This window comes from Ranitomeya imitator, chromosome 1, assembly GCF_032444005.1.
Source record: "Ranitomeya imitator isolate aRanImi1 chromosome 1, aRanImi1.pri, whole genome shotgun sequence".
NCBI classification, from domain to species: domain Eukaryota; kingdom Metazoa; phylum Chordata; class Amphibia; order Anura; family Dendrobatidae; genus Ranitomeya; species Ranitomeya imitator.
The window spans coordinates 749,755,170-749,776,749 of NC_091282.1; the positions used below are offsets into that span (position 1 = coordinate 749,755,170).

The 21,580-nt window shown below is 40.7% G+C and overlaps 1 protein-coding gene across 2 annotated transcripts in view; it reads right to left on the reverse strand.

The window, feature by feature from the left end:
* Window positions 1–6,811: 6,811 nt before the first annotated feature.
* Window positions 6,812–21,580, reverse strand: part of KIF26A (kinesin family member 26A) — a 222,636-nt gene continuing 207,867 nt past the window's right edge. Inside the window, exons 10-16 of one of the 2 annotated variants that reach the window (XM_069734325.1) lie at window positions 21,217–21,376; window positions 18,752–18,914; window positions 13,770–16,980; window positions 13,113–13,303; window positions 11,478–11,498; window positions 10,628–10,778; window positions 6,812–9,113 (exon numbers count right to left, since the gene is read on the reverse strand). In XM_069734325.1, the coding sequence (XP_069590426.1) occupies window positions 8,935–9,113; window positions 10,628–10,778; window positions 11,478–11,498; window positions 13,113–13,303; window positions 13,770–16,980; window positions 18,752–18,914; window positions 21,217–21,376 (4,076 nt within the window). In that variant the 3' untranslated portion in view covers window positions 6,812–8,934. The remainder of the gene's footprint in view (window positions 9,114–10,627; window positions 10,779–11,477; window positions 11,499–13,112; window positions 13,304–13,769; window positions 16,981–18,751; window positions 18,915–21,216; window positions 21,377–21,580) is intronic. The other variant, XM_069734333.1, reaches the window with a different exon arrangement.

The following is a 21,580-nucleotide window of genomic DNA, read 5'->3' on the forward strand; positions in this document are numbered from 1 at the left end:
GTTTACAAATGTACACTAGCGCATGGCCATGCGGCCATGCGAGCCTTAAATAGCTGCAGCACGTATAGGACCTTTCAAAGAAGGACCAATGGAATTGCTGCAGTACCTGAGCATGTGACCCTAGATCTCCACTGAGAGATCTTGCCCTGGGCATGCTCAGTGTGTGCAAAGTAGGACTTAGTCTCAGAAGCGTCTGCTCGCCGCTGCCCAGCACTGGCTTCAATGGCAGAAGCTGGAAAAGCAGCAGCAACCCTATGCAGAGAGTGAGACTGAGCAAGATGCTGGGACAGACGTCACCGCTGAGCAGACTCCACTGCGGCTGGAGAAGAATGGGAGACCGCAGCAGAGATGGTTCGAGATTCTTGACACCTAACACACAGGGACTCAAGAATATTCATTATGAAGAGAATTTTTTTGATTTGCACATACTGTTCCTTAGTCAGTTAGCCTTTGTATGTCATTGTTTATTTTAGTTCAATCCAGAATAAACCATGCCACACATGATAGTGTCTGCCTTTAGAAACAAAGGCACTCATTGGCACGGTATGGGTCCCATATTACAGTATGAGCACTACATTACAAGCCCATGTTGTACAGACCTTTGTTTGAGGCCCAAGTTAACTACAAATACATACCACCATGTGCAAAGACTCTCAAATACATAAAGATTTTACAGGGCAAATTTGTAGGCAGTGTCCTCACACTAGGAAAATAGTGGTGGTTGATTCCCAGGACCCAATCCATCGGCCAGGTCTGAAATTTGTGGTTGCTGCATGGAGCCCTGAGAATAACCTCTTACTCAAAGTCAGTTGTTTTTTCTTTTGATAAGCCGGCCTGTAGTGAGCTCATCGTTGTGACATGACACATATGTGGTGTCGTGCTATGAAGGTCCATGGATGCCGTCGGGTGAGTGGCCGTTCTCAGGGCTCCTGTCCAGTGGTCACAGATTACTGACCAAACTTACGGACTGGGTCTTGCAAATTGATTCATTCCAGCTCTAGTGGTCACCAATAGACAAACTTTTCTTGACCGAGGAGTTATACATATTAATATTTTTAGGTGTTTATCCTGGGTTCTGGTATTTTTGAGTTTGCAGCATTAAAGGAACTTAAACGCAAACTCAATGAACCCCTTTGGCTTAATGGGGCCATGATTTAGGACTCTTATGTTCAGAGATGTTTGGGTAAACCATAATTTAAGCACAGGCTATAAATGTTTGTATTCTCATGGCATCTGTGCAGGGACTTTCATTTCAGTAGTAAAACCATGCTCCACCATTGGGATATCAGCACTATTTTCTGTACCGACAAGTCTGTTGTATATCACTGGTTATGACTTTGACAATTAAACGGCAACAAGCAATGACCTGGAAAATGGTACATAACTTTCTTTATTGCTACATGTTGACCTCCTCGCACCCGGTGTTATATATTGCTACCAACCATCAGAAATCAAAAGACTGTCCTGCTGATGCAGTACCAGCCTAAGTCTTGCCAGTGACATTTATCGAAAACGCCACAAAAATTGACTCTTTTATCATAGAAACTGAACAAAGAGTTTCCATTTTTCCTATAGAGAGTAATAAAAATGTACACAACCATAAATCGGGCTGACACTGGGCATCTAAACCCTAGACAAGTTGCTTTCATGAAAACTAGCATATGTCAGATATATTAAAGGGAACCTATTACTGTTGAAGTAATCTTTAGGCTAGGTGCAGACGACCGTGTATTCGCTCATTCGAGAGAATGGGGTCGATTGTGCAAATCGCATTCTGATCAAACTCTGCTCATAGTTTGATCAGAGTGTGATAATAGCGTGATCCGATTCTCTCAGATGAGCAGATGAAGAAGAGAAATGTATCATTTGAGTGCAGTCCAATGGTTTCCACGGACTCATTGGCCCGGATCTAACTCAGGGTTGCTAAAAAATTTTTTTTCCTCAGACTGGCTAAGTCCAAGGGAAAAAACTGATGTGCTCACCCCATAGAGTAACATTGGTCCCAGTGTGATCCAATGTTTTGTCGGATTGCACTCAGACCAAAACTACAGCCATGTGCACGAGCCCTAAGACTAAGAAATCTGTAGTATGGCCTACAGTTGCACATTTTAAGGCTTTATAAAGGAATAGAGGTCCCGAGCATTAACCAAATGTGAGGATTTCACTGCTAGGGTCACCCAAGATCAATTAGCAAAAAGTTATAGAAAAGGAAGCATTGGATTTCATCTTTTAACCCCTTTCTGCCAGCTGACGGAATAGTACGTCAGCTGGCAGATCCCCTGCTTTGAGGTGGGCTCCGGAGGTGGGCCCACCTCAATGCCGTGACATGTCAGCTGTTTTGTACAGCTGACATGTGCGCGCAATGAGCGCGAGCGGAATCGCGATCCGCCCGCTCCCATTAACTAGTTAAATGCCGCTGTCAAATGCTGACAGCGGCATTTAACTAGCGCTCCCCGACGCGCGGCCAGAAGTGCTTGCACCGCTGACCCTCGTCACATGATCGGGGGTCATCGGTGCATTGCCATAACAACCAGAGGTCTCCTTGAGACCTCTATGGTTGTTGATGGCCGATTGCTTTGAGCCCCACCCTGTGGTCGGCGTTCAAAGCAACCCTGCATTTCTGCTACATAGAGGTGATCTGTGCTTCACCTCTATGTAGCAGAGGTGATCGAGTTGTGCATGCTTCTAGCCTCCTATGGAGGCTATTGAAGCATGCCAAAATTTAAAAAAAAAAGTATTTAAAAATATAAAAAAAATATACAAAAGTTCAAATCACTCCCCTTTTGCCCCAATCAAAATAAAACAATAAAAAAATCAAACCTACATATATTTAGTATCGCCGCGTTCAGAATCTCCTGATCTATCAATAAAAACAAAGGATTAAAGGGACTCTGTCACCTGAATTTGGAGGGAACAATTTTCAGCCATGGAGGCGGGGTTTTCTTCACCCTTTCCTTACATGCTGGCTGCAATATTGGATTGAAGTTCATTCTCTGTCCTCCGCAGTACACGCCTGCACAAGGCAATCTTGCCTTGCGCAGACGTGTACTATGGAGGACAGAGAATGAACTTCAATCCAATATTGCAGCCAGCATGCAGCCAGTGGGTAAGGAAAGGGTGAATCAAACCCCTGAAAACCCCGCCTCCATGGCTGAAGATTGTTCCCTCCAAATTCAGGTGACAGAGTCCCTTTAACCTGATCGCTAAATAGCGTAGCGAGAAAAAAAATCAAAATTTAAAAACAACCAAGGGCGCTGCACATTCCTCGGTCCTCCTCCTGCTGCAAGTACGCGGACACAACTACAAAAATGTCCGATACCACGTGTAAAAACACCAAAATGTATATATATGATTGTAATCGCGCTGGAGGTGCCGCTAAATCTAATATGCAAGAAGAGTTTACTGTATAAAAAATATTCACGCTGTGCTCAATTAGTTACCTTATTGGCATTTGGCGTCTGTTTCACATATGCCTGCAGTTGCCAGGTTTCTAGTTGTACTGTTCTTTCCAAATATATACAAGACACTGATATTCTAAAAAATATATATGTGAGGAAGTGGGTATTAAAACTGTCCCGGCCGGTGACAGTTACCCGTTACCTCACATGCGGTGTGTTCCGGATCTTCAGCGATGAAGCCGCGCTTCAATAACCAGATTGCCGGCAAGGTGCAGTCGTGCTGCAAGACCTCGCGTGACGTCACATACACGTGGTATTCCACGTGATCGGCTGACGGAATGCACCCAGGACCAAAAAGTCTCTCCCTTTACATAATATTTTTTGATGGCCAGCTTCCTCATAAACAATTTGATACCTACGAAAGCCTCGAATTTATTGAATTTTGTACTTGAGGCATATTTTAAACCCTTATCTAGTAGCGTTACCTCACTCGTGTCTAGTTTGTAGTCACTAAGATTGAATATCTTTTGTTCTAGTGTTACTAGTTCACTCTTTTGTTGTGGTTGTTGTTGCTGATATTTGTTCTTTTTAACTAGAGACTTTTTGGTCCTGGGTGCATTCTGTCAGCCAATCACGTGGAATACCACGTGTATGTGACGTCACGCGAGGTCTTGCAGCGCGACTGCACCTCGCCGGCAATCTGGTTATTGAAGCGCGGCTTCATCGCTGAAGATCTGGAACACACCGCATGTGAGGTAACGGGTAACTGTCACCGGCCGGGACAGTTTTAATACCCACTTCCTCGCATATATATTTTTTAGAATATCAGTGTCTTGTATATATTTGGAAAGAACAGTACAACTAGAAACCTGGCAACTGCAGGCATATGTGAAACAGACGCCAAATGCCAATAAGGTAACTAATTGAGCACAGCGTGAATATTTTTTATACAGTAAACTCTTCTTGCATATTAGATTTAGCGGCACCTCCAGCGCGATTACAATCATATAGAGAAAAAAAATCAAACCGCCAAAATTACATTTTTTTGGTCGCCGCAAAATTGCATTAAAATGAAATAACGGGCGATCAAAAGAAAGTATCTGCACCAAAATGGTATCATTAAAAACGCCAGCTCGGCACACAAAAAATAAGCCCTCACCCAACCCCAGATCACAAAAAATGGAGACGCTACCGTTATCGGAAAAAAATGCGCATTTTTTTTTTAGCAAATTTTGGAAATTTTTTTCACCACTTAGATAAAAGACCTAGACACGATTGGTGTCTACGAACTCATAATGACCTGGAGAATCATAACGGCAGGTCAGTTTTAGCATTTAGTGAACCTAGCAAAAAAGCCAAACAAAAAACAAGTGTGAGATTGCACTTTTTTTGCAATTTCATCGCACTTGGAATTTTTTTCCCGTTTTCTATTACACGACATGGTAAAACCAATGGCATCCTTCAAAAGTACAACTCGTCCCGCAAAAAATAAGTCCTCACATGGCCATATTGATGGAAAAATAAAAAAGTTATGGCTCTGGAAATAAGGGAAGTGAAAAACGAAAACGAAAAAAGCTCCGGGGGTGAAAGTGTTTAAACCCCTTCTTGACTCCTACAAATAAAGAGCTGTGAGGATTCCCCAGTGCTGGTGCCATGAGCAGGCTGTCACTTGACCGAAAGTATGCGATTGACATACTTCTGGCCACATTCAGACTAAACGTATCCGGCATCATTCAATACACTTGCATTGAGCGAGGTCGCGCCCATCTAGTCAGCAAGTGACTGCATATATAGTGGGTACGGAAAGTATTCAGACTCCTTTAAATTTTTCACTCTTTCTTTCATTGCAGCCATTTGGTAATTTCAAAAAAGTTCACTTTTTCTCATTAATGTACACTCTGCAATTTTTGCAAATTTATTAAAAAAGAAAAAACGAAATATCACACGGTCATAAGTATTCAGACCCTTTGCTCAGAACTCATATTTACTGTAAGTCACATGCTGTCCATTTTCTTGTGATCCTCCTTCATATGGTTCTACTCCTTCATTGGATTCAAGCTGTGTTTAATTAAACTGATAGGACTTGATTTGGAAAGGCACACACCTGTCTATATAAGACCTCACAGCTCACAGTGCATGTCAGACCAAATGAGAATCATGAGGTCAAAGGAACTGGCCAAGGAGCTCAGAGACAGAATTGTGCCAAGGCACAGATGTGGCCAAGGTTACAGCAGAATTTCTGCAGTACTCAAGGTTCCTAAGAGCACAGTGGCCTCCATAATCCTTAAAGGGACTCTGTCACCTGAATTTGGAGGGAACAATCTTCAGCCATAGGGGCGGGTGTTTGATTCACCCTTTCCTCACCCGCTGGCTGCATGCTGGCTGCAATATTGGATTGAAGTTCATTCTCTGTCCTCCGTAGTACACGCCTGCACAAGGCAATCTCTAGAGAGAGCTGAAAATGGCTGTCCACGAACATTAACCATCCAACCTGACAGAACTGGAGAGGATCTGCAATGAAGAATGGCAGAGGATCCCCAAATCCAGGTGTGAAAAACTTGTTGCATCATTGCCAAGAAGACTCATGGCTGTACTAGCTCAAAAGGATGCTTCTACTCAATACTGAGCAAAGGGTCTGAATACTTATGACCATGCGATATTTCAGTTTTTCTTTTTTAATAAATTTGAAAAAATTTCTACATTTCTGTTTTTTTTTTTCAGTCAAGATGGGGTGCAGAGTGTACATTACTGAGAAAAAAAAAATTAAATTTACCAAATGGCTGCAATGAAACAAAGAGTGAAAAATGTAAACTTGTCTGAATACTTTTCCGTACCCACTGAATGCAAATCATAAACTTGCAGTCAGGTGCCCACCTGCTCCTGGCGTCGGCATCAAAGAATCCTCACATCGCATGCACATAGAGTGGCTGCGGACAAAACCTTTAAGCCCCATTAGATAGGTGTTAGCTATCTACCATACTTCCACACAAACATGAACGATCGGCTTGGCCATGCGCTTCTGTTCTCTTTATGAAAGTGCCTCTGTCAGACTTCTCTGATGGTGACTTATCTCATGGAGAACAAGAAGATCAATCATTGGAAATCAAACAAGTTGGATCCTTCCATTCCCCAACATCATCTGTTGGGGGACAGACGGGGGGCTCCCATACTCATTAGATTGTTGAGTTAATTTGCATTTGGCTTCATAGCTCAAATTCTCAGCATTTGGCACATTTGAGAGGTATCATTTTTATTGATATTTTACTACCTAAACAGTCTTCTAGTCATTAGTTTGATGGGTAAGTCATTTAACTTCAACTTTAACTTTGATCGGAGAGCAAAATATTGTGGTGAAACCCCAAACTAATAGAATTATAACACAAGTGTAAATATTTCCAGGTCAAGGGGAGAAATATATTAATAAATGCATCTTTTATTCACAGATAAAAGTTTAAGTAAGGTATTATACATTTATACAAAGGTTTTGAAAACCTCATATAAAAAAACAAGATGATCAGAAAATATGACTCCATATGAAATGTAATATTACTTACACAAACATTTGCAAAGTGTTTGGCAATCATACAACAATCGGTGCTTGAGACATCCATTAGAAAACAGAAAAATGCACACATTACATGCAGCATGTATAGGTATAACCTGAGCTTTTGCCTTCTATAAAAAACTGTAAAAAAAAAAAATCCTTAAAAAATGCATAAACAGTGTAAGTAGAAAAAAACCCCATGCTTTACCGTACTACGCCCAGTATAGTACAGTCCGAGCGATCAACACCTGTACAATAAATGTCTTAGGCTTGTAAATTATACAAGAGGGGACTTTTTTTTGTTGAGTGGAGAATAAAGAGCTGTAGAAAACGGAAAGTGAAGCGTAATCCAAAAAATTGCATACAATTTGTTTAATTGCTCAGAAAAATATTATTTAATTATGAAGAAGGAAACTTTTTGTTTTGGCTGCGTAAAAACAGCTTTTTTTGTAAAACCAGAAGGCAAATTCAGGTCCAGAAACATACTTTCTTTATTGCTCCTTCTACAAAACTTCTCATTTTTGTTCATTTTTTCCTCCTTTTTGTATGTTTTTGTTTTATTTATTTTTTACAAGTAATTACACTGTACAGTATAAACGTTGATACATTTAATGGTCTGCTTAGGTTTGCTGGCTTTGAAAATTTAGCACCAAAAAAAATGTAAAAAAAATTTATAAGAAAACAAGGCACTTTAATTATGGGTTTTTTTAACGCATGATGTGATGTTTTTCTTTTTATGTTTTTTTTTTTTTTTTTTAATACCACATTCTTGTATATCTCTCTTGACTCCCGATGCTTGAGAATCCCATTGAAGTGTGTTGTTTCACTAGGGTTGTAGTCATCTTTAACACTTTCTTAATTTATTATTCAGATGCAAATGTTGTGTATATCATATTGTGAATGTAAAACCCAGACCCCTCGTAGTTCTACTGGGATATGATGCTGTAACATTGGCTTAGTAGAGCTGCAGAGATCTTGCATCCAGAATACAGATAGTTAAAGGGAATCTGTCAGCACAAAATGACTGTTCAAACCTAGCACCGGCACTGGGTGCACCCCTGAGGTGGCTGAGCAGTTCAGTGAATCTATCCACCTGCTTGTTTTCCATTTATCTTCCTCGATTGACTTTACAGGAGCAAAAAGGAGGATAAAAAATAGATCGAAATCAAGTAGGTGGGAAAGGTCACTGAACCGCTTGTTCACCCCGAGGGTGCACTGCGCACTTGTGCTTGGCCTGAACAGTCATTTTGTGCTGACAGTCTTTCTTTTTAAACATGAGTACAATATGGCCATCTAAGGGCACATTCAGACATCTGTGCAAATCGCTCCTAGATCAAATCAAAAAGCGCAGATTGGCCTTGGGTCTCCATGAAACTGACACGCTTGGGTCAGGAGAGCCATGAACAATCTGTGCATTGCGGTTCAATCTCGGACCGATGTGTACGGACGTCTGAATACGCCCTAACAGAGTTGTAACTGTAATAGCATGGGGCAATTCTCTAGGTTATTTGTAACATCAAGTTCCAGTTTGTTTTTGCAGGCGAAGGCGAACATATCATGTGCGTGCAACATGTGCATCTTCATAAGGGGCCTTTAAAGAAGATGTGCCACAGCTATATCAAAACCACTAAGCTTTTGCTCCTTTAGTATATTTTCCTCTCGGTGGAGCTGAGGTGGGCACTATACTTTACTTGCCCTGTGGCCACTAGGTTTCCTGCGTAGTGGCCTTCTGCTATCTATGCCCTCACATAGTGGCAGGTCATTGCAGATCCAAATAACTTAGAGAACCAATTCACCTACGTACGGTCTAGAGGCACCATATTCATTTCTCGGTCATTACAATTCCTTATCTGTTTCAACCCAAGTAACATTCTTTCCATTTTTCAATTTTCACATTCTGATGTACTTTTTTTTTTCATTGCACGATGCAGAGTCATTTCTAAATCAACTCCTCAATGTCCATTATTTTCTTCGATCCCACTTGATCGTTCTTCACACTTCCACTTCTCTTCCACTATCTTGCTGATCTGCGATTATTCCGATGTCGAAGCAGGTCACCATCATGACGTGAGATTTGCATATGTTAACACAGAGATCCAGGTCCTCTGTGACTTGTTCCAGTGCCTCTAGGTACTCCTGAGACTCTCTGTCGAGATCTGGGTCCACTTCAACTGTTGGTCAAGAATGTGGAAACAACGTAAGATCATTATGATAACATTTTTGGATAAGGTGCATCTATTAAATTTCATACATCACTATCAATAAATGCACAGAATTGACATAAAAAGAATACAGATTATTTTAAGTTGTTTTGTTTATAGAAGTCACTTAAATAAAATTAGTTAAAGGAGTTGTCCAGGACTATGACATAACAATTAAGTTAGCCTTCAAGACCAGGTCGGTGTGGGTCTGACACCTAACACCCTATCAAATGGCTGTTGGCAGGTCCTCACAGCTCTGAGTACTATGTAGTGGCCATTCTCGGGCACTGCAGCTTGTCTCCCATATAGCTACAGTGGGGTTACTTGGCATCAGCCCTCCACAGATCTGATACTGATTATTTATTATAAATTATAGGTCATTAATATTGCAGTCCTGGAAACACCTTTAAAGGGGTTGTCCAGGACTATTTTTTTTTTACTATGGGCCTACAAACTAATAGGCAGGTAGTTGCGAAGAGAAGCAACAACCTGTTTGTTCTACCCTGCTCCAGCTCGGAGCCATCAGTGAATGCTCCACATCAACAGAGGCGCTCTTCCTCTTCTTGGCTGCTCTGTCGACAAGGCGTGACTGCCAGCGTCTTGCTGATGGACAGCCAGCTCCCTGCAGTTAGGCAGCGGGGATCCGGCTCTCAATCAGCATGATGTTGAAGTCATGACCTGCCAACAGAGCAGAGTGGAAGAAAAGTCGCTGTTCTATTGACGTGACATCAGCGGAAGCCACTAAATTGCTGAGAGGAACGGTCCGTGACCACTCTGTGCCTGGAGAGTTTAGCATGGGGCACAGCAGGCAGGTAGTTGATAACAAGACACATAGTAAAAAAAAAAATTAATAGTTCTGGATGACCCCTTTAACTTCTTCAAACGGAACAAAATTTTACCTACAATCCACCTTGTTATAGCCATGGAAGACCTCCATCTTAGAAATAAAGGTACATAAACCTCCCTTTCTTTCGTAAGCTTTTTCTTATTATATAGATTGTTCCCTTTCAACGCATGTTTACCCATCGGCTCATATACGTGTAAAAACACAAACAAACGGTGCTTTACTTGCGTTTCCTAGGTCTAGAGCTTTGTCTCTGTTGCTGCCACACTCTGTTTTTTGGCTGCAGAGGTGATGTCATGTTGACAGATCTGCAGCCAATCACAGCTCATCAAATAGTGCCATCTACATTGACAGAGCCGTTGAGCCCAGTGATTGGCTGCAGCGCTATCGGCGTGCAGTCAAACAACAGAGACCGGGGCAGCGTCGGAGGCACAGCAGTCGACCTGGGACAGTTTAAGTAAAGCTCGGTTTGTTTTTCCTACATGCAACCAAGCCTATGGGCAGCAGTTTGTTGAATGGGGACAAGTCCTTAAATGCCCGGTTGCAATCTATTAATTTACAATTGTGAAAAATCTCATCCATAATCCTTAAATTGCAAAAAAAGATTTCTTATCAGTACGAGGACACCAATAATACTTACATTCTTCTCTCCACTTGTTGGGATCCATCATCAGGCGAGCCTTCGTCTCTTCTAACTCCTCTTTCAACATCTCATATTTTGCCTTCACATCTTTGATTCTCTGTTGACGTCTTTCCGCAACCTTCAGCTTGGTGTTGAAGTACATCAGACCCTTAGGTAAATAGATAAAACATGTTATCAGCACTAGAGAGATTTCCGATAATGTAGAGATCATGGGGCAGATATTTTTTTTTTTTACTTTCTGGTTGACCTTAGCAATGTGTTGTGGAATGCTTCAATTATAGTGCAAATAAAAAAACTATGTATCACATACAAAAGCTTCTAGATGGAATGAACTCACGAATGATTGACAAATCTTTTCATGGTGTCAATTTTTTTATATAAAATACTATTTATTTTTTTTTTTGCAGTACCTGTGTGCGAGTGTAATTACATAATGGTCTACTTGGCTTTCCCTTTCATGTTTCGTCAATTTGTTTAATTAAATCATTTATTCTAGTTTACTAATTAACAGCAAAACAAATACAAATCTACAGGGGCATGTTAATTAGATACTGACTATATTTAATTGAGATTCAATTTTAAAAATTAGTATTAAATTAGAAGAAAATTATAAAAAAAAACTATTACTTGAGCAAATTTACTTTGAGGGAAATATTTGAGTAATAGGCAATTGCAAAATAGGTGCGGAGAATGATTAAGAGTATTAAAAAATGCCTAAAGAAATAATTTTTTCATTTTCTAAAAAGATTCTAAATTTAAGAAACAATGTGAGATAGATAGATAGATAGATAGATAGATAGATAGATAGATAGATAGATAGATAGATAATCACATTTCCAAGCTTTACCTTTTCCATATCCTCGAAAGGCTAAAAAGAAAAAAATGAAACTATTAGACTCAAATTTGTCCCGAAATTAAAAAAAATTCCACTTTTCTGTGAAAAGTAAGTCATATTAAAGCAAAATGATTAAACTATTAAATTACACGCACGTTGTGATCTGTAAAATCATTTAATGAAAATTCATAGAGGATGGCTTTTTACAATATTTTTTGTTAGAAGAATCCACCAAAAAATACGTTAATCTCAGACCTTTCTTACTGCGGTGACCACAAGCAAGCAGCAGTGTAATCTGTGAAGGAACCTGGTGTTAATTCCACTATAGCACCACCATGGTTAAAATGAGGTATTACAGGGTGCTTTTTTAAATCAGTAGCCTCTTAAAGGGGTTGTTCAGGATTTTATGATAGTGGCTTATCTTTAGGATGAGCCATCAATATCAGACCGATGGGGGTGTGAGGCCGAGAACCTCCGGCGATCAGCTGTTTTCGGTGCCAGTTATGCCCAGATATGCTTATTTGCAGAATGCAGTCACATATTTGAAAAGGGGTTTTCTAAACAAGATGTCCTCTTTCTGACTAATGCCTTTGAATTGGAATCTGAGGAGTTGACTGGGTGTGGGTCTTAAAATCTTCTTAAATTATTAACACTTCTACATAAATAATCTACCACTTGAAATAGCATAACTGGCACACATGGGCAAACCACAAGCTTAGCTGCCACTTTTATTATGTTCTAGTAGTTTGCCTTTTAAGATATGCAACCATTTTCAATATATCCTTAACTACACATATTTGCATAATTTCAAAGGTAGTTAATTGGCAAACCATATTTTAAAACTAATATAAAGACTTAATGCCATTTTAAAGGCGTTTTCTGCTTTGAGCAATGTCTTTTTGTTAGCTGTGTCACCCTATTAAAACCTTATTAGGCTATCTTCACACGTTGCATTTTTATTGCTTTTTTAATGCAGAGCTTAAGCTGCTTTTAAGATGCCTACAAAATACAGGTTTTGCTTAATTTTAGCTGCGTTTTTTTAACTGCGGTTTTGTCAGGGTATATTTGCTTCTTGTGCATGCTGATAAAGTTTAGTGCATAAAAAAATTTGGAAATCTGATTTAACTTCATTAAGATTTGGCACCAAAAACGAAGCAAAGCCTGATACCTGCATTTTTGTGGCATTTCTTTGCACCACCCATTGCTTTCAACGGATGAAAAACACTGAAATAACGCTGAAAGAAGTGACATACTGCATTTTGCAAAAACGCAGCTCTTTGACAAAACTGTCAGGAAAAAAAAATTGAAGGTGTGTGCACGAGATTTTCGGAAATCTCATAGACTTTGGTGGTACTGTGAAACGCAGGTGAATATTTACATTGAAAAAACACTGCAAAAACGCAATGTGTGATCATAGCCTTACAGGGAGTCTCTGTGATCAGCACTGTGATGGAACCTGGAAGAAAGGACTCAATTTCTCTACACCGTCGCAGCAGGGCAAATGAAGAATTACAGGCCCTTCAAAGTATTGAGCTGTCCTTCCAGGGTCCTACAAAGCAAGACATTCTCCATCTTTGAATTCATAAGTTCCCAACATGATATTTCTCCAGTCTATATAATAATGACAATTAAAATATAATATCTGACCTCTGGCTCTTCACGCTTGTGTCTCTGCAGCCTTTCTACATCATCAATTTCATAAACTTTGATTTCAAATGGTTCTTTTAAAGTGCCAGGCAAAGGTGGAAGGTCGACCCATTGGCCAGTAACATTATTCTTTCTGCCAACTGTTGAAGCCTCAGGTAGAGGTGTGGGTATGAGCCTCCGGCGCTGAAGACCTAAGAAAAAGATCAACCTCTTAAGTCCTGACCAATCAAAGGCCCATCAATCTAAGGCAGCTATAATAGAACACTTAGCGAGGACTTGTCACTTTCCATAAACATTTATTTAATTTTTTTACTTGGTCTATGTAAATCTAGTCTTTTTATCAGAATGGGTGTGGACCTCACGTTTTCTTTGTGGGAGTCTTCCTAATAATAATGCCCAGTTGGCCAAACAAACTAGATTCATATATAGCAGAGTGGAGACCATATCTCCGGAATAGAGAGGTGCAAGAACATAAAAAATGCAAAATTCAGGAGTATAACTGCATTTACACCAGATAAAAAAAACAATAAACATATTTATAGCAAGTGACTAGTCCGCTTTAAGGCAAGCACAAAAGTATATCAAATTACTTAACAAAACGTATCAGTTTGGACAAAAAATCTTTAGGCAGGTTTATAGATGTAAAGTTCACATTACCTCTTTTCTTTGGAGACTTTAAACTCCTCAGTCGCCCAGAAGATGACATTCCACTTTCACTCATTGAGTCGTGGGCTGAGGATGCACTTCCGGTGGCTTCACTATCCCGGATCATGCTTTCGTAACCACTGCTACCGCTGTGATAGAAGAGAGCCGTCCTTCCCATTGCAGGGGGCAGCTCTCCACTTAACACACTGCTGTTATCACTGCCATGCCCACTGCTGTATCTCTGAGGACGCCTTGGAGCTGTAATTTTACTATACGGTGAAGGTAGAACAGGGGCCTGAGATTTTTCATCACTAAGATTAATACCACTGTCATTACCACTATCAGAGTCTGTTGACCCCCGGAAATTGCCAATTTTGCTAGTACCGCCAGATGCCAACTCATTTACACGGTTGTTGGCAGCCCTTAACGCTTGCTTTGTGCCCATAATGGTTCCTCTTGCAGGTTTGACATTAGCACTTTGAACGGATCTCGAACCTGCTTTTCCACTAGGGGGTATTCCAGAACATTTGCCATTTGACTGATTAAGAGACTTTACAGAAGAACTAAGAGATTTTGATCCATTGGATGTAAGGCTGCGGTTTTTGCTTAAACTTGTTGTAGCTTTCTGAGAAAGGGAACTTTTAGCCTGGTTGCTTTTGGTGGAAGAGCTGCAAGAAGGTGGTGAGGTAATTGTATTAGATGCTGGTGAATTGCCAAGTCTAGGCACTGTACGTCCAGCCTTATTGATATTACTGACACTGCTGTTATCTCTATTCGTGCTTGTCCTTGAGCCAACAGATGTAAGACTATCACATCTCTCCAGAGACACGTGGCTTCCATAGCGTTGAACACACTCAGATTTGTTGGATTTATTTTTCAAGCTGGAGACTGCTTTTGACAGTGAATGGTCAGTTTTAACAATTTTGCTGCCAAGTTGTGTTTCTGAATCTTCTTCTAAATTTAAAGTGGACCTGCTATAATCTGCTCCTTCTAACCTGCCAAGACTATTTGAGTGTTGAGGATTATTTTTATGATCTAAGCTTGACTTTCTTACAGGAGGAGCAGGAGGTCCAGTACCACCTGGTCTTGGCAACATACTTGTCTTCTGCGGAAAGGTCTTCCTAGCTCCAGAAAAAGTAGCTTCTGACACTGCTTTTATCCCATGCTCCATTTGGGAACTGTAGTTCGTTACGACACCTAATGTTGTGGCACCTCTCCTCAGTTGTGGCACTTTTGTGAGTGGTTCATTTTTTTTAGCGGAAGGTTTAGGATCCACTTCACAGCCATCCACCACCCGTTGTGAGCATCCCAACATTGTTTGAGATTTTGTAGCCTTAGGCAAATTGGTTTGTGCAACTTTTGAGCTTTGTTTCAACTGATTGTCTGTAACCAAAGTGGATGATTTTGCAGAAAGTGTCTGATTTTCAGTCCTTCCTTCTAAGGAATTTTCCTGCCGCACTGTCCATGGGTCTTCAAACATGCTTTCTTCGCACATCAATGGGTTAGCATGTGTTGTGCTTGAGGTAGACTTATTTTTCCGAGGAAGACTAGAATGGATCGTTTCTACTGAAATTGTGCCCCAGGTGCTACAATCTCTAAGTTGGCTAGTTGTTTGATGAGCAGTTGGCATAGCTTTGGTTAGCTCAGAAGTCTTAAGGCTTTTCTCATTGCAAGCATACAAGAGACTAGAACTAATACTATCATTGTCCATTTCGGAAAAGCAAAACCCACTATCGTTTAGAGAATTTTTTAGATTCTTGCCAATATGAACATTTTTGTTGTCTGAATCCAAATCCAGACTTTCCCCAATTTCATCGCCTTTATGAGATGAGTGTGGATTTAAAGTGTCGTACGTCTGTGCTCCATCGCTTTTAATCGTACAGATACTCACTTCACTCAACCACGAGCTTATAGAAGAGCGCCTGCTGCTGATTGTGCATTGATCCTGGGCTAAGGGAACTACAATATCGATATTAACACCAGTGGTGGTTATCTGTGAGGTGTAAGCATCAAACTCATCATTAATACTGCTTATAATACTAACTGGTCTAGATCCAGACGCAAGGGCCTGCAGAGAACAGTCGCTGTTAAAGCTAATGATGCTGGATGGTCTACCACTATCGAGAATCCCACCTATAGACAGTTCTTCAACAACAGTGAACACAAGTTCATCTTCTCCATTAAGCTCAACAGGCTTTTGAAGTGTTACTGTCGTGGTTACAATATCGCGATCAAACCCTTTTCCTTTAACTGCTGAACAAAACCTGCGTACCTCAACTGGGCCAGATGGTTTAGGGGTGCTTTTCATAACCGGAAATGTGCTGCCTAGTAAATTGTGCTTGTCCTGGTTCCTTAATCTGCTCATTCCAACAGGAGGCGTCCTGACACCAATACATGGTTCTAAGCTCACTTTTGAGTTCGTTTGAGGAGGGGGTGGTGCAGGAGTTGGGAGAGTCCTCTTTGTAAGGAGGCTTTTTTCCCTCACTGATGGATCAATAGATAATTTTGGTTGTTCCATGAATTTGCTATTAATTGGCAATGGCCTTTTTTGCCTTTCTGTGATTGTCAACTGATCTCCATCTGGGGCATATTCCAAATGTGCAGTTTCAGCTTTGGCTTGTATTTGAGGGTGCTCTTGTTTTGGCTGAGGTGACATTGTTTCCAATCCTGAACAGTTATATGGAAAATCGGATGAAATATTACTGCTCTGTCCTTTCCTGGGTGACTGTGGCAGTTTTTCTTGCTGTGGCATAGGAGGTATATTTTCCTGGTAATTCATGGCTTTTGTAGCAAGAGCTGATGAAGCAAGTTCTTCATGGAGGAACCTGATCGGATTTTCACTGCCATCAATACAGTCAAGTCTTTCCTGTAGCTCTGCAAATGTGTTGCATTTTAAGTGATCGTTATCTGAACTTCGAAGACTGGATAAATTATCTTTGCTCTTTCTCTTGAGAAGTGAAGGGATAATGGGGACAAACTCTGGAGGACCTTCATTATCCGTCAGATCTTGGTCAGATAAAACCGCCCCATTTGGACCAACGTAGATGACGGTATCACAAGACTGCTCACTGCTGGAAGAATAATCTGGATCACTGTGCATTCCAAGAGCAGGAAAATCGGGGTCAAGTACAACTGTCTTTGGGTGAAAGGGTCTCATGTGGTGAGGTCTTCTCGCTCGGCCTTCCTCGCAAGAGCTTTCTCCTCCAGATGAGCTGGATGCGTACTAGAAAATTAAGAAAGGGACAGTATGCTGAGAATGTGACAGCTGCAGTACTTAATATCACCCACTCCTTCTGAGTCAAGAGGAAACTTATCTTACGTCCTATTTACTCGCTTCTTCTAACCACTGCTGAACCCCATCCAAGCAAGTATCTACAAATACTACAAAAAACATATCTATCTCTTATTGTAGCCCACTGAAGCTACAGTCAATCACACATAAGAATGTCATTTTGGACCCATTTCGATATGGGTAAGGAATGGGTGTGGTGGTTTGGACGTTGTGCATCTGTAAAGGGCTCTCTGGGGCTTGGATTATAGTAAATGCATTTTCTTGAATTTGGATCTATGCACACAGCAGAGACCTCACGATTGCTCTATGAGCAGATTTTTTCCCTTAAAAGCAAAGCTGCTAGTTTCTACAAGATAAGAGCTCCATTCATACTGCAAGTGGTGGCGCACGCCCCCAATTTTTTTCCCTTACACTTGAATGGGAGCAGTGAATTAAGCTGCAATGTGCACGAGATCGCAGTATATGGAAAGTGGTGAATTAACTATATATGGCTGGTTTCACATTTGCGTTTAAAAACGCAGCATTTTAAACGCAAACGCATGTGGTGAAAAAAGCGCGTTTAAACGCTATGTTTTTTAGATGCATGCGTTTTTGCATGTTTTAAAACAAACGCGGCATTTTGATGCGTTTACATGCGTTTTTTCCTGCGTTTGCGTTTTTGAAACGCATGATGAGAAGTGTTGGACAGCTGCCAATCATCAAAATCAACTAGAAAACCCACTATAAACAGAAATAGCTAGGGTTAGGGTTAGGGTTAGGATCCCTAGTAACCCTAGGGATCCTAACCCTAACCCTAGGGATCCTAACCCTAACCCTAACCCTAGGGATCCTAACCCTAACCATAACCCTAACTCTAGGGATCCTAACCCTAACCCTAGGGATCCTAACCCTAACCCTAGGGATCCTAACCCTAACCCTTAGGGTTAGGATCCCTAGGGTTAGGGTTAGGGTTGGGGGGTGGCTTATCAGTGTGTATTCTTGTGTTTTTCTATTAAAACGCATGCAAACGCATGTGCTTACATAGACAGCAATACGTTTTTTTGCCGCAAAAAAACACAGCTAGAAATTACTACATGTTGCATTTCTGCAACAAAACGCATGCATAGAAACGACGCATGCGTTGTCAAAACGTGGCAAAACGCATGCAAAAAAACGCATGCATTTTTAATGTTAAGTATAGGGAAAAAAAGCATGCGTTTTTTTGCACTAAAACGCAGCGGCAAAAAACGCAAATGTGAAACCAGCCTATGACATTCTGCTGAATAAAGGGCTTCTCGGGGTGCACTTTTATCTTAAAGCAGACCATACCTGTTAGATTAAATTCAGCTGAACGCAACAATTCTGGTGATGCTGGCTTCCTATCTAATGTGCATGGTGGGGTCTGGACTCTACCCCCGATATCAGGGGAGAATGGATAATAATGCGGTTGGATTTCAACCTGCCTGATCTTTTTTGTTCTTACGAAATATAAGACAGCACCAGAATCCATCAGTTATTTACTACTTACATTTGTAAAGGATGTCGAGAGGATCATCTAACGATTGTATGCTCGTTATATAAAGTTTGTGGCCAGCTTAGGGATAGGCCATCGATGAGTTTTTTTAGAAAACTTCCTCTTTAAAAGTCATTTTATGCAGAATATAATTTATCCTGGATACAATCTATTTTCCTCCAGGAAGTACAATAGAGAGAACAGACTAACCTTGGATTTTTTCTTTTTCATTCGATGAATCCTTGAAGCGAGCTGCACGGTGGCGAGGGATTCTGGGTAATTTGATGTAGAGTCTGAGATGTGGGCAATCATCGTTGTTCTGCAGTTAATATTCCCCAGAGATTCCCTCAGGAGCATAGTTAATTTGCTGTCCCTATTTAACAAGGGGGAAAGGCGAATTAAAATTCTGCATCGGGCATTTGGAGACATTCCTTTTGTTATTTCAGTATTGTAAGGGCATGCCAACAAGCAAGTAAAAGGATTACATTAAAAATACCAGCTGTTTGCAATGCTATAAATGACAGCCAGTTGTAATTTAACCTGTCCAGTCTGCAATAAACTTCAAGGCAACTTAGCTAAAGCCCTTGCTGGCAACTAAGGGATTAATTATTTCCATTTTTGACACCAGTATTTGCAAACAATTCAAGGAATGAAGCCGTTAGTCAGTGCTTATCATAATATGGATGGAGAGTGGCTTTGTGCACCCGAGGAACAAGCGGACTCAGCAGGTTTACTGGTTCAAGAACAGATACATGTAGAATGTTTGTTTTTTTATTATTATTATTTATAATGTTAATTATACTGTTATAAAATCTATAAATAGTTATAGATCAAAGATACAATATAAATGTCCAAGAAGCCCGTCCACTATATTACAGTGGACAAAGAACAGGAAAGAATTGAAAAGGGGAGATTTTTTAAAGATAATGACATATTCACATATTATTTAAATCTGATTTCTGTGTTAAATGAATTTTTATTTTAAATTTGGCAACGTGTTGGGTCCATTTTAGAATTTGTATACAAATGGAAATTATACAATTTTCACATCATGGGGCTTTTTTAGATTCCAACTTCCTTATGTGTCAGTAAATGCACATGTACATTAGCAGCAATGAACAAACTATGATCTTTTGTATTGAAGCATGTAATGTGTGTGTGTCAAAATTAATTTTGAATGGAGGTCATGCAGCAGTATAGTGGAATAAGGGTTACTGAAGGTTGTAGGCTTTTCGGAAGAAGTAGGTCTTCAGGTTTCTTTTGAAACAGTAGGCGAGAGTCTGATATGTTGAGATAGAGAGTTCCAGAGTGGGGGGATACATGGGACAAATCTTGTATGAGATTGTGGGAAGAGGAGATAAGAGGGGAGCAAAGAAGGAGATCTTGTACGGGGAAGTACCGGAAGATTAGGTCACAGATGTACGGAGGAGGCAGGTTGTGGATGGCTTTGCATGCCATGGTTAGGCTTTTGAACTTGAATCTCTGGGAGCCAATACAGGGATTGACAGAGAGGAGAGGCTCGGAATAGTGGACGGACAGGTGGATTAGTGGGGCAGCAGAATTTAGGAAAGATTGGAGGTATATGTACTTTTAGTTGCACCCTCCAACAGTAGAGTTGTATTTTTTAGGCTTGAGAAAGGCCAATTATGGCCAAAAAATTGCCTGCTTTGTCTTTGCTTTATTTTATATGGAGTAAAGATCAAGTTTTTTATGAAGAACCTGCTGTTTTGGTGCCATGGCTCGTCTGAATTTTCTACTTTAGTTACGCCCTGTGCGATCAAGCACGAAAGGCGTTGTTCAGGACTTTAACACCGATGGTCTATCCTCAGGATAGGTCATCAATGTCTGATAGGTAGGGGTGCAACACCTGAACCTGCCTCAGCTGATCAGCTGTTCCTGATATCGGCGGTGCCCGGAACTGCTAAGCTGCGGAGCTAATCAGTACCGCTCCAATAATGTATAGTGGCCACTGTCAGGTACTGCACATCCGCCACCTATTCAAATCAATAGGGGCTGGATGTGTGGTACCGGGCCACAGCCTGTATTCTGTGAATGGAGCTGTGACTCTGATACGCAGTGACAAATAAACCACCTTCAACTAATTTGTTTTATGATTCGTTCGTGAATCAGCATCGCACTTAAAGTCCGCTTACTCTGGCTTTGTCTTTTAAAGGAAAATTGTTGGGAGAGCAAGAAAGAAGGAAAGGATGAAAAAAGGTCAAAATAATTGTAAGTCCTCCATATCCTAAATCGTTCTGTTGTTGAGGACCATGGTAGAGTAGAGGCCTCATTATAAGTTATACCATGGGCATAGCTAAAGAGCCAACCAATTAACCAGTGAATATGCTAAGAAAGTTGAGTGGCGGGGGGTGAGGAATAAAAAAAAAAACATTGTCCAGAGTGGAAGAAATCCTTACTATGGCTCTGCTTTTCCTATAGTAATTCCTACATGTTAGTTCAGAAACTGCATTGAAGCTCCTCTTGGGTAATAACGCAGAATGGGAGAATTTTGGGTAACATTTTTTAAAAGCAGTACATGTGCGCTCAACCCAAGCTCAGATGTGTTTGACTGATTCGGAATAAGTTTTCACATAGCACTACCTTTCATATAATACATTAACTACAGCTATAAGGTGTCCAAAGACTCCCGCAGACGTTGGGTACACCAGACTTACCTGTATGGGATATGCTTGGCACCGTTCACAAGAGCTAATATGACGTTACCCAGAGCATTCAGAGATAGACAGAGGCCTCCTCCCGCATCACGACTTTTACTCAGCACTCTTTCACAACTCCCAAGATCAATAAGGTGCAATCGGCTGCGGCCGCCCGACACTATTGAAAGAGAAAAAGAACATATCATGTAAAATTAGAGCTGTAGTATGAGATATTAATAAAAACAGAACCCCTGGTGAGCAACAGAGATGTTTTCTTCCTCATGGAACCATATGTATTGTTGAAGTTGTCAGCTTTACCATGATAATGATGTAAAGATACTGCAGCCATCAATGTTTGCTACTCGATATCTCGGGAGGAAAG